The sequence below is a fragment of the Euphorbia lathyris genome, chromosome 9, assembly GCF_963576675.1.
Source record: "Euphorbia lathyris chromosome 9, ddEupLath1.1, whole genome shotgun sequence".
In the NCBI taxonomy this organism is placed as follows: domain Eukaryota; kingdom Viridiplantae; phylum Streptophyta; class Magnoliopsida; order Malpighiales; family Euphorbiaceae; genus Euphorbia; species Euphorbia lathyris.
Window position 1 is genome coordinate 3,827,324 of NC_088918.1, and position 13,458 is coordinate 3,840,781.

General features: G+C 30.9%; 1 protein-coding gene across 1 annotated transcript; it reads left to right on the plus strand.

Annotated features, from left to right (window-relative positions):
- The first annotated feature begins 9,428 nt into the window (after positions 1 to 9,428).
- LOC136207222 (cation/H(+) antiporter 15) lies at positions 9,429 to 12,077 on the plus strand. The gene is made up of 3 exons (XM_065998533.1): positions 9,429 to 9,644; positions 9,720 to 10,715; positions 10,806 to 12,077. The coding sequence occupies exons 1-3, from the start codon at positions 9,429 to 9,431 to the stop codon at positions 12,075 to 12,077; spliced, it is 2,484 nt and encodes an 827-aa protein (XP_065854605.1).
- The last annotated feature ends 1,381 nt before the right edge of the window (positions 12,078 to 13,458 follow it).

Consider the following 13,458-nt stretch of genomic DNA (forward strand, 5'->3'; position numbering starts at 1 on the left):
AGATCTAAAAGAGAGAAATAGATCTGAGAGAGAGAAGATAGATCTCAAAATTCTCCATCTTCATAAAAATTCTTCACCATGACAACAGATCTGAGAGAGAGAAGCCAGATCTGAAAAAGAGAAGATAGATCTAAAAGAGAGAGGGGGAGTCTATCTATTAGGGTTAAAGAAATCCATTAATTTTAATATTGCAAAACGCTAATTGAAAAAGCTCATTTTAAGAGCTTTTTCTAAATTAGCGTTTTCATCCCAAAACTCTCTCCACCAAACACTCCAATTAGCGGTTTTAGTGGTCAAACCTCTAAAGTTGGTCAAAACCGCTCTTTTTATTCCAAAACGCTCTTTACCAAACAGGGCCTATAATTTTATCCCTAACGTTGAAAGCCAATAGCAATTTTATCTCTAACATTGATAAATTTGGTCAATTTCAGACACTGTTATAAAACACAGATATTTTTGTTCCTTATTCTGCACCAATTGCATAACAATTCGTTTTAAAGAAAGATTTCATGTTTTTTATAATTTAATAATAGAATTGAAGATTAATATTTATAAAATCAGTGAATTTTTTGAATATTTTTTTATCTAATTCGTACAAAAAAAAACATGATATTTTATTATTTTTTTCAGATCCCAACATATATTTGTGATTTGTTATTGATAAAATGACGTACGTGTCCAGTGTAGATGACAAGATTCATGATCGAGAAGACATTTTGATGAATTATTTCTCAAATTGACCCAATTTATTAACGTTAGAGATAAAATTGCTCTTGGCTTCCAACATTAGAGGTAAAATTGCACCATTTAAGATGTTAGGGGTAAAATTGCTCCTGACCCAAAACGTTCGGGGTATTTTTGCACCTTAACTCAATAACTTAAATATTTTTTTGAGAAAAAGAATTTGTTTTAAAAAAATACCACGTAAGTAATTAAAAAATTACAATCCAGAAATACATAAGGGAAGTTTGAATGTATATTTTCAATATTATAGATCGTGATAGAGTAATAATAGACGTTGCTTGAAACTATTTTTGACACAACAATGGAAAATACACTTCACTCAGAATTGACTTCATAGTCTTTTTGAAAGATCATGAAGTCATTGCTAGAGAAAAGAACTATGAGTAAAACGTCGGAGCAAGGAGTGACTTTCAGGAATAACGACAGAGGTGTAAATGAACTGAATCACATATCGAAAATAAAGAGGGAGAGTGACCGAGGCTTATTAGTAAGGTGAATTTCTAATATATGTTGACATGTTTTAAAGGCATGAGGCCCAAGGTTTTTAGACTTGGGCCAAAACACATACTATCTACATGGGTCAGACTGTTACAATTTGTATCATGTACAATATGTTGTTTCAAGGATGAATCAGGTGGAAACTAGTGGCCTTGTAATGACCCGCAGAGTGGGTAGTGTCGGATGAACTAGGGGTAAGCGATTTTACACGTGTGTGCATAATTTTTGTTTTTTTTGCTAAATCGAATTTGCTCAAAATTTGTCCATATATATGCGCGTTATCATCTAAGTGATCCAGAACCAATTTTTATATACCAATATAAAACTTCTCAAAATTAAGCTAGATTTGGACTATAAAAATAAGATTGAGTCGTTTTGAACAAATTTAGAGAAATTTATCACGTAATCAAGTTGAATTTTGTAATTAAGTACAAACTCAATGAGTTAATTAACCATTCCGAATCTTAATTTATCAGAAACAGTGGGCCGAAACCATTCATAATAGGGATGGTTTCACGACCGGGGATCCAAAACCATCCATGGTAGGGGTGGTTTCGGCTAGGGGTGTAAACGAGCCGAGCTGAACCCTAGGTAGGCTCAATATTGGCTCGTTAATATCTCGAGTCGAGCCCTCTCGAACCGAGTTTTGACAAGCTTTGACCGAATCTGACCAAGTTTTGATCAAGCTGATCTTTTATTGAGCTTCTAACGAGCTTTAACCAAATTCATCATACATGCATAGAATAAGTAGCGTAGAAAACAAAAAAGCCTTATAACATACTCCATATGAGTTTAAAACATTTATAAACAAAAACAATCATGTTATTGTCGAGATTTCAGAATAGTAGATGATACTTATAGTCGGAATACACAAACTTAGAGAAAATTTCAAATAATGAAATATATATTAAAGTTTGTAGTGTATTTTGTTCTTTAACAAAACCTAATTGTCTAGCTAAAGACTCAAATGTCTAAGCTTTTTGTGCCATTTTTTTATGGGTTAAATCTTATTTGAGTTGTGAATTGTGATGAAAACTAATAATAACCAATGAAATATATATTAAATAGTAATTAAAAATAATCGAGTTTGTTTTGCGAACTTTCGAGCCGAACCTGAGGAAGCTCAGACTCAGTTCGTTAGTGCTCGAGCTAATCCCGAACTCGAGTCGAACCCTATCGAATCGAGCTTTCACCGACCCGAACTCGAATAGTTTGCGAACTACCAAGACTCGTTTATGCCCATAGTTTTGGCGGCTGAGGGGTCTTAACCCTTCCAGACCCCGTTATCTCCGCCTCTAGTTATCTACGACCTTACATATAGATACGATTTAAAACCATAGATCCAATATGCTATTTTAATCAAAGTGAATAGTAAACAAAACTTTTAGGTCACATGAATAGCTAGAAGAAACATTATTTGCATTGCATGCGAGCATCTCTATCTCATCCCATCCAATGAGATAATGTAAGAAATTATTGATGTGCAATATCTATCTATCACATTGACTGGTTCCAGTCCAGTCCATGGCAGAAGTAGTTCTAGACACACACACTATATACCTTATAGGGTAAGTTGTAAAAAAGATACTTCAAAGAAAGAAAAGAAGTTTCTCTAGGGTTTTCTTTTTTGTCGTTATAGGTTGAGGTCCTATGATTGAAGTGAAGTTATAAGTAAGCAAAAGAACCATTAACAACCTACCATTTTTGGGGTTTTGAAGATCTCTTATGACCCACTTCTTTTTCTTCCTTTATCTTTTGGAAAATAAAAAATTGGCCTAATACACAAATAACCTCCTGAACTTATCCAAATGTTGCAACTGCCCCCTTCAACTTTCAATTATAACAACTTATCCCTTAAATTTGTCCAATTGTAAAAAATAACCCCAAATTGGGAATTTTTTTTACCCCGTACTTGAAACAACCGTAAAAACGTTTTCCCGGATTCGTATCACGTCAAAAATCTGATTATCACATTCCACGAGCGTTGCAGCTTTTGTATTTCACGTGTTTCTTCAATTGCAGTCCATATCAGCAATTTGGGGTTATGTTTTACAATTGGACAAGTTTGAGGGGTTATCTTTTACAATTGGACAAGTTTGAGGGGTAAGTTGTTACAATTGAAAGTTTGGGGAGACGGTTGCAACATTTGGACAACTTCAGGGGGTTATTTGTGTATTAGGCCTAAAAAATTATGCCTCTCAACTTTTCGCGTTTTAAGGATCAAACTTCTGATTAATTATTTTTCACATTGAGCTTGATTATTGATTTCGTTATAGATCTGGATTTTATTTAACTTTTCTATCGAGTTTGAACAGAACACGCCATTAGGGCAATCCGGTGTGTTGACGTAGATAACTAAAAATAAAAGTGTTTTGACTATGAGCAAATTATTAGAAGTACTCGGTTCTCTATGTCAAATGGAGGACCTTCCATATATATTTTGTCATGTGTAACATGGACCCATACATATTATAAGAGGATCCACTATTTTAATTACTTAAATAGGGTCACAATACACTTGTCCAAATGTGAATTGGGGATTCTACAAGTGACATGGAAAACCAGATGCTTAATATAAGAACTTCTTGACTATGAGAGATATAGAGTATAAAGTAAATTTTTAAACGATTTCCAGTAGGTTCTTCTAAGCTCGATCTTCTCCTCTCCCCTTTTGCGATTTCCAGCCAAATCGATCTTCACCCTAACACTAAAATCCATTTCCAGCTGTAAAAAGTAAATTTTTTTATAGAAATTTCCAGCAGGTTCTTCTAAGCTCGACCTTCTCCTCTCTCATATCGCGATTTCCAGCCAAATCGATCTTCACCTCTAACACCAAAATTCATTTCCAACATGTTCTTCCAATCTCAATTTCCAACTTGGAAGAACGTACTGGAAATCGATTTTTATAATTTTTTTTTTTACTTTTTACTCCCCCTACTTAAGAAACTGTTTTTTTTATTTATTCACATAGCAGTGAAAATGTCGACGTAAACAGGTCGAATTTCTCAACGACGCGTGTTGTCCAAACTTGACAGAAAAGTTAAATAAGGGCCGAATTCCATAACAAAATCAATTACCAAAGCCTCAATATGAAAAAATAATTAATCAGAGATTTGATCCTTAAAACATACAAATATTTGATACTTAAAACATGACAGTGAAAATGTCCACATCAACATGCCAAATTTTTTAACGACACATATCGTCCAAACTCGATGGAAAAGTTAAATAAGAACCGAACCCTTTATATCAAAAAATAATTAATCAGAAACTTCATCTTTTAAAACATACGAATTTCATAAACTTAATTATGTTTTTTTTGTCTATTTTTTTTTTTGTTTGGTGCCCCAAGTGGGCAAGGCCCGTGCATGCGTAACAGTTTGAAGATTGAGTTTGCTTTTTATAAAGTTTGTATCTTTATAACCGTTCAAGTTCTATCTCTTCTACTACATTAATTTAAGAAAAAGTAAAAGTGAAAGTAGTAAGTGAAATTGATTGATATTGATTGCTTTGCAACTCGTGGAGACAAAGACAAAGTTTCTAATCAAAACTTTTTGATATTACTACATCAATTCAATCATATGCACAAACCCATGCTTACTTTACAATTAATTAGCACGTTCAATATCTCTATATATCTTCACATTTTGTCTCTTAATTCTTGTTTTTTACTTTCTAAATTTGTACCTTAATGGCCCAAAGTGTTGAGATATATCATTGTTAATGTTCATGTGTTTAGAAAAGTTGTAACAACTTCCTCATATGGACCCCTTATGGTATATGATGGGGCTAAATCTTGTAGATCCTTGCGTAAGTCTGTGGAATAAGACAGAAATAGGGTTAAAGGAAGGGTTGGAGTCCGGTTAAGCCGTTCTGGTGTCTAAGTCAGCTTTTAGGGATGATTTAAGAATGAACACAACAGTAAATCGACGTTAGAGTATACTCTTAATGAATATGAACGACTTCCCCGTATGGACCCTAATGGTATATGATGTAGCTAAATCTTGCAGATCCTTACGTAGGTCTGGAATAAGACAGAAACATGATTGAAGGCAGGGTTGGAGTCCGGCTAATCCGTTGTGGCACCTAAGTTAGCTTTTAGGGATGATTTGAGGGTGAACGCAACAGTAAATCGAAGTTAGAGTATACTCTTAATGGATATTAATGAATGAATTTTGTACGTTGGAAGATGTTTTCCTTTATTTATACTATAATCGAACATGGACTATTTATTATAAGCTTTGGAGCGTGTTGTGCTACGTGTCACCTATTAATAGACGAACGTGTACCCATAGACCGGGGTTCAGTATCCCTCAAGCCCACTTGGTCTGTGATTGATGTGATTGGACATGATTGGTGTAATAGGTTGATCTTTGACGGAGTTGATGGTGATCTCTCGGATCAAGATTGTGAGATTAGGTCGTATAGGGACTGATTCTCTGTGATGATTCTACGTGAGTTTTGATTCCGAGTGGTGGCTCGGGCGTCATAGATGCCACATGATCGTGTTTATACCCGTTTGATATCAGTATAATATGTAGTGTCAGAGTCAGAATTTGAGATTATGGGGTTAATATTAGTCCTGCAAGTGTGCACCGGACTTCGACGCAGGAAGCACAATGAACAGAGGAATGAGGAGAATTGCAAAAAAAAAAAAAAGAAAAAAAAAGAAAAAGAAAGAAAGAGTTCAGACTTTAGAAGAGAGTGAGAATGTGGAAGAGAAGACGAAGGCAACACCATATTTTGGATCTCGCCGGAGCAGGGAGGCTCCGACCTCCCAAGTACTGAAATACCTTCAGTATTGATAATATGCTACATATAACGAAGGACGGGCTAGATTATGACATGTGATATGAGGAAGAACATATAAGATACGCTCGTTAAGTAAAGAAGATATGTATGAAGATGCTTGATAATAGGAAAAAAAAATTCATACACGTCTTCTTCATCTAACGAGAATCTCTTATCTATTTTTTCACTTCACATGTCATGATACAACACGCCTTTTGAATATTTACATCATAGTAAACTATAAGAGGTTGGAGGTTATAATGTTCAAGTGCGAGAATTAACTGGAAATGACGGTTTTATACACACTTCAGATGATATAATAAAATATTTTAAATTTTATATATAAGTTTAAGTTTTTAAGTCAATTGGTTATTCGTTATTTGACACTAAGAACATCCTTTATTAGTAAAAGTTCAACACATGATAAAATAAGCATTTGTTGTATACAATTCAATAGGAATGTGTCAAAATTAATGTAAATATTTTTTTAATACTTAAAAATTAGTTTAAGTTTTTAGGAGAGATGGTTTCTTTACAAATCTAAGTGTTTTATAAATTAAATAATTTAATTATTTGGACATGATGATATCATGTTCACTTGCAAAACAATATGATTTAATTATAACAAATTATTAAAAAATTAAGAGTAAATAATTTATCAATTCCTATATTTTTACCAAATATAGTGTTTAATCCTCATATTTTAATAATGCATTTTTTAACTTTTAACTTTTATAATATTACAAACAATTTAGTATATTATAGACTAAACTGGTTAATAATTCAAATATTTAAAGGACTAAACAGTTCAATAAAATACAAATTAATGATCAAATAATACGAAAATTAAACCTTTTTATTAGGTAAAAATGTAAGAAATTAATAAATTATTTATCCAAAAAATTCACTAAATCTAGTTTGAAGTCCCTACCTATCTTAGAGCATCCTTTTCTAGTTGTAATATATTGATGTGTAATTATATTCAAGCAATCCTAATAACATTATTTCTCTATATGTATATTATGTATGCCTTGTTATTTCCTACTATCTTAATTAATGAATATATTTTTTTTATAAATTATAGAAGAATAGATATGGCTTGTAAAATATTGGAATAATTTATTTGGTTAAATAATTTTTTCCTCTAATTTTCTGATTAAGAGAATATATAGATAGAATTTGAATATGTCCAATGTAATCTATATATAATATAAAACAGTAACGATGGAACTGATGTGTCACTTCCTCTTTTTTAGTGATAAAAAATTTAATATATTAATTTTAATTTTATTATATATATTTATCTATACTCGCTAACCAATCTTTAATCAAAAAAATATATATTTATCTATAAAAAGATTATTTTATCCGTACTATATCTAAGAGTTCTAGAGAATTTAAACTAATCCCTAAAATCTCTCTAATTCTCTACACATCTATATATAATCTATATATAATATAAAACAGTAACGATGGAACTGAGGTGTCACTTCCTCCTTTTTTAGTGATAAAAAATTTAATATATTAATTTTAATTTTATTATATATATTTATCTATAAAAAGATTATTTTATCCGTACTATATCTAAGAGTTCTACAGAATTTAAATTAATCCCTAAAATCTCTCTAATTCTCTACACATCTATATATAGTATAAAACAGTAACGATGGAACTGAGGTGTCACTTTCTCCTTTTTTAGTGATAAAAAATTTAATATATTAATTTTAATTTTATTATATATATTTATCTATAAAAAGATTATTGTATCCGTACTATATCTAAGAGTTCTACAGAATTTAAATTAATCCCTAAAATCTCTCTAATTCTCTACACATCTATATATCTATATATAATATAAAACAGTAACGATGGAACTGAGGTGTCACTTCCTCCTTTTTTAGTGATAAAAATTTAATATATTAATTTAAATTCTATTATATATATTTATCTATAAAAATATTATTTTATCCGTACTATATCTAAGAGTTCTACAGAATTTAAATTAATCCCTAAAATCTCTCTAATTCTCTATACATCTATATTATATAATATAAAACAGTAACGATGGAACTGAGGTGTCACTTCCTCCTTTTTTAGTGATAAAAAATTTAATATATTAAATTTAATTTTATTATATATATTTATCTATAAAAAGATTATTGTATCCGTACTATATCTAAGAGTTCTATAGAATTTAAATTAATCCCTAAAATCTCTCTAATTCTCTACACATCTATATATCTATATATAATATAAAACAGTAACGATGGAACTGAGGTGTCACTTTCTCCTTTTTTAGTGATAAAAAATTTAATATATTAATTTTAATTTTATTATATATATTTATCTATAAAAAGATTATTTTACCCGTACTATATCTAAGAGTTCTACATATTTTAAATTAATCCCTAAAATCTCTCTAATTCTCTACACATCTATCTATATATAATATAAAACAGTAACGATGGAACTGAAGTGTCACTTCCTCCTTTTTTAGTGATAAAAAATTTATTATATTAATTTTAATTTTATTATGTATATTTATCTATAAAAAGATTATTTTATCCTATATATCTAAGAGTACTACAGAATTTAAATTAATCCTTAAAATCTCTCTAATTCTCTACATATCTATATATAATATAAAACAGTAACGATGGAACTGAGGTGTCACTTCCTCCTTTTTTACTGATAAAAAATATAATATAATATATAATATATTAGTTTTTATTTTATTATTATATTTTTCTATAAAAATATTATTTAAAGTAAATGTGAAAATCAAATAATAATATTTAATTTATATAACACATTTATGTCATTAATTGTAATTATTAGATTGTATTTTTATTAATATTTATATATTAAGATGAATCCGTGCATCGCACGGGCCAAAAACTAGTAGACAAATATATAGTTTCAATATAAAAATTCAAATTTGCCTAGAAAAATAAAAATGTTGAATTGAATATGTAAATTAAGAAATTATTTGACCTAAAAACTTAGTTAAAATTGACACACTCACGTACGCGAATGTTCTTTAAATTTAAAGAGTATACAAATTACCTTAAAATAGGCAGATGAGATAATGAAAAAGCTAGAATTGCTTACAAAATCAAAAGGATAAGGTCAATGTTTACATAAAAATATCTTAAAATAGAAGTAGGAATAGATGTAGGAATGGGTAATTGATTTAAACCACAAAAGAAAAAATTGACATATGGAAGGAGGGAGAGAGAACCATGAGAAGATGAGAAACATTTGAATAAGCAGAAAATGAAGATGAAAAACATTTGATTGAATAATCAAGAAATGTGAATTGATTGTAAGAAGAAAAAAAATTAAGAAATATGAATTGATTGTAAGAAAAAAAAAGGAAGAAGAAGAGAAAGAAAATGGATGATCCAAAGGCATCAAATGGGTCGGAAGAGACAATAGTGTGTTATGCCCCGACTATGATAACGACGAATGGGGTATGGCAAGGTGATAATCCATTAGATTATTCTCTACCTCTTTTCATCCTCCAATTGACATTGGTTGTAATCACAACTCGTGTTCTTGTTTTCATCCTCAAACCCTTTCGGCAACCTCGTGTGATTTCTGAGATTGTGGTGAGTATTTTTTATTATTATTTACGAGATTTTTATATACATGTTATGTAATATATGATTCTGGAAATTGAACAGGGAGGTGTTATTTTGGGGCCGTCAGTACTAGGACGTAGTACTGGATTTGCCAATACAATATTTCCATTAAGAAGTGTGATGGTGCTTGAAACAATGGCAAATGTTGGTCTTCTTTACTTTTTATTTCTTGTTGGAGTAGAAATGGACATATCCGTAATAAAGAGAACTGGTAAAAAAGCCTTGGTCATTGCAGCTGCTGGCATGGTCTTACCCTTTTTCACTGGCATTGGATTTTCCTTCTTTCTCCACAAGGATTCAACTAGTATGAATAAATACACATACATACTTTTCCTAGGGGTAGCCTTATCTGTCACAGCATTTCCTGTACTAGCTCGAATACTTGCTGAGCTTAAACTCATCAACACCGAATTGGGTCGTATCGCTATGTCTTCTGCTCTTATTAATGACATTTGTGCTTGGATTCTACTTTGTTTTGCCATTGCTGTAGCAGAAAACAACAATACATCTTTGGCTTCCTTGTGGGTAATCCTCTCAAGTATTACTTTTGTCATCTTCTGTATTTTTGTTGTTAGGCCTGCAATTTCTTGGATCATTCGAAGAACACCCGAAGGTGAAACCTTTAGTGAGTTTTACATATGTCTCATTCTCACTGGAGTTATGATCTCAGGTTTTATAACTGATGCTATTGGGACACACTCCGTTTTTGGTGCTTTTGTATTTGGTTTAGTTATACCTAATGGACCACTTGGAGTTACTTTGATTGAAAAATTAGAAGATTTTGTATCAGGCCTTCTGCTACCTCTATTCTTTGCTATGAGCGGACTTAAAACTAATATAAATGCTATTAGTGGAGGTGCTACTTGGGGGCTTTTATGTCTTGTTATAATACTTGGGAGTGCCGGTAAAATTGCCGGTACTCTTCTTATCACTCTATTTTACCAAATGCCTGTTCGTGAAGGTCTTACTCTTGGCTTGCTCATGAACACCAAAGGCCTTATTGAAATGATTATTCTCAATGTTGGAAAAGATCAAAGGGTACAATTTTTTTCTTTCTTTGTGAAATTTATGTTATATATATATATATATATATCTCAAATGACTCTAACTATAATGAATTAATTGCAGGTTTTAGATGATGAATCGTTTGCAATAATGGTGATTGTAGCAGTGGTTATGACTAGCCTCATTACACCAGTTGTAACAGTAATATATAGACCAGCAAGGAAATTTATACCCTACAAAAGAAGAACAATCCAAAGATCAAAACCTGATGCCGAACTAAGAGTATTAGTATGTGTACATACACCTAGAAATGTACCAACAATCATTAACCTCCTTGAAGCCTCTCACCCTACAAAAAGATCACCAATGTACGTATATGTACTTCATCTAGTTGAACTTACAGGCCGTGCATCAGCTATGCTCATTGTTCATAATACTCGAAAATCCGGCCGACCAGCCCTTAACCGAACTCAAGCTCAATCTGATCATATTATCAATGCCTTTGAAAACTACGAGCAACATACTACTTGTGTTTCTGTTCAGCCCTTAACTGCTATTTCCCCTTACTCCACAATGCATGAAGATATTTGTAACTTGGCAGAGGACAAAAGGGTAGCTTTTATTATAATTCCTTTCCATAAACAGCAAACAGTAGATGGAGGAATGGAAGCAACAAATCCAGCATTTAGAATGGTGAATCAGAATGTTTTAGCAAATGCACCATGCTCAGTTGGTATTCTTGTAGATAGAGGGTTAAATGGTTCGAGCCGATTAGCAGCAACCCAATTATCTCATCATATAGCTGTGCTTTTCTTTGGAGGACCCGATGACCGAGAAGCATTATCGTATGCATGGAGAATGTCAGAAAACCAAGGAATAAGTTTAACTGTGATGAGATTTATACCAGGAGATGATGCAACTCAACCTATAAGGAGAAATAGGAGCGAAGATGAGTTAATACCTGAGGGTAAGATAGTAGCAGTAGATGGAAAAGAGCAGATGGATAAACATGATGAAATGTACATAAATGATTTCAGAGCACATACAGGAAATGATGAAAGTGTAATATACAGAGAAATAATAGTTAATAATGGGGAAGAAACAGTGGCATCAATAAGATCAATGGATATAAATTCACATGATTTGTTCATAGTAGGAAGAGGGCAAGGAATGATATCACCACTTACAGCAGGGCTAACAGATTGGAGTGAATGTCCTGAACTTGGTGCAATTGGTGATTTATTAGCATCTTCAGATTTTGCAGCAACTGTTTCAGTTTTGGTTGTACAACAATATGTAGGAGATGAGCTTAACGCTGATATGATGGAAGTTCAAGCGTATGATCAATATGCTGGTCTACAATTGATGAATAAGCGGCCTACAACAATGAGGTAATCCTTCTTCACTCACCATCCTGCACAGACGGATTTAGAGGGGGCTTGAGCACAAAAATATCAATTTAGTAGCCATAAATCACGAGAGAAAGTGAATCTTGGATTTGTCACTGACATCCTAGATTCGTTAACACACCAAATGTCTATGAGCTATATATATACACGGGTTGAATGAAGTTTTTCGGCAACCAAACCCCCTACTGACCCTCTATATCTTTTTTTCCTATTGTAATTAACAACACCTTTTGATTTCTCATCCATTATATCATTTTCTCTTTGTATTTTTTCCCTACTTTGTATCTATCCATACTTTTTCATTTAGTGTTAATGATCATGTATAGTTTCACAACATGTAATTATAATTTTCTCTAGTTGTTGAATTTTAGATTTTTTTATCAACCATTTCTTTTGATGTTTTATATATTCACATTTTATCTCCTTTTTTTTTTAAACTTTTGTGTTTTTTGCTTTTTTCTTCTTCTAAATTTGTAACTTAATATTCCAAAGTGTTGAAATATATCATTATTAATATTTATCATATTTAGTTCTTTAAAAAAAATATTTATCTTGTTGAGAAAAGTTGTAACAACTTTATCGTTGGAGTACCATATTGTTTTTGTCCCCATTTGAACACCTTTATAGTATAACTAGTTTTTGGCCCGTGCGATGCACGGATTCATCTTAATATATAAATATTAATAAAAATATAATCTAATAATTACAATTAATGACATAAATGTGTTATATAAATTAAATATTATTATTTGATTTTCACATTTACTTTAAATAATCTTTTTATAGATAAATATAATAATAAAATAAAAACTAATATATTATATATTATATTATATTTTTTATCAGTAAAAAAGGAGGAAGTGACACCTCAATTTCATCGTTACTATTTTATATTATATATAGATATGTAGAGAATTAGAGAGATTTTAGGGATTAATTTAAATTCTGTAGTACTCTTAGATATATGGGATAAAATAATCTTTTTATAGATAAATATATATAATAAAATTAAAATTAATATATTAAATTTTTTATCACTAAAAAAGGAGGAAGTGACACCTCAGTTCCATCGTTACTGTTTTATATTATATATATAGATTATTATTTGATTTTCACATTTAATTTAAATAATCTTTTTATAGATAAATATAATAATAAAATAAAAACTAATATATTATATATTATATTATATTATATTTTTTATCAGTAAAAAAGGAGGAAGTGACACCTAAGTTCCATCGTTACTGTTTTATATTATATATAGATATAGATGTGTAGAGAATTAGAGAGATTTTAGGGATTAATTTAAATTCTGTAGAACTCTTAGATACAGTACGGATAAAATAATCTTTTTATAGATAAATATA

Bases quoted from the DNA above. Each gene is read 5' to 3' on its own strand.
- LOC136207222 (XM_065998533.1), top strand. From the start codon at position 9,429: ATGGATGATCCAAAGGCATCAAATGGGTCGGAAGAGACAATAGTGTGT. The intron at 9,645-9,719 runs GTGAGTATTTTT...GAAATTGAACAG, and splicing joins GTGTGATTTCTGAGATTGTG to GGAGGTGTTATTTTGGGGCC. The intron at 10,716-10,805 runs GTACAATTTTTT...AATTAATTGCAG, and splicing joins ATGTTGGAAAAGATCAAAGG to GTTTTAGATGATGAATCGTT.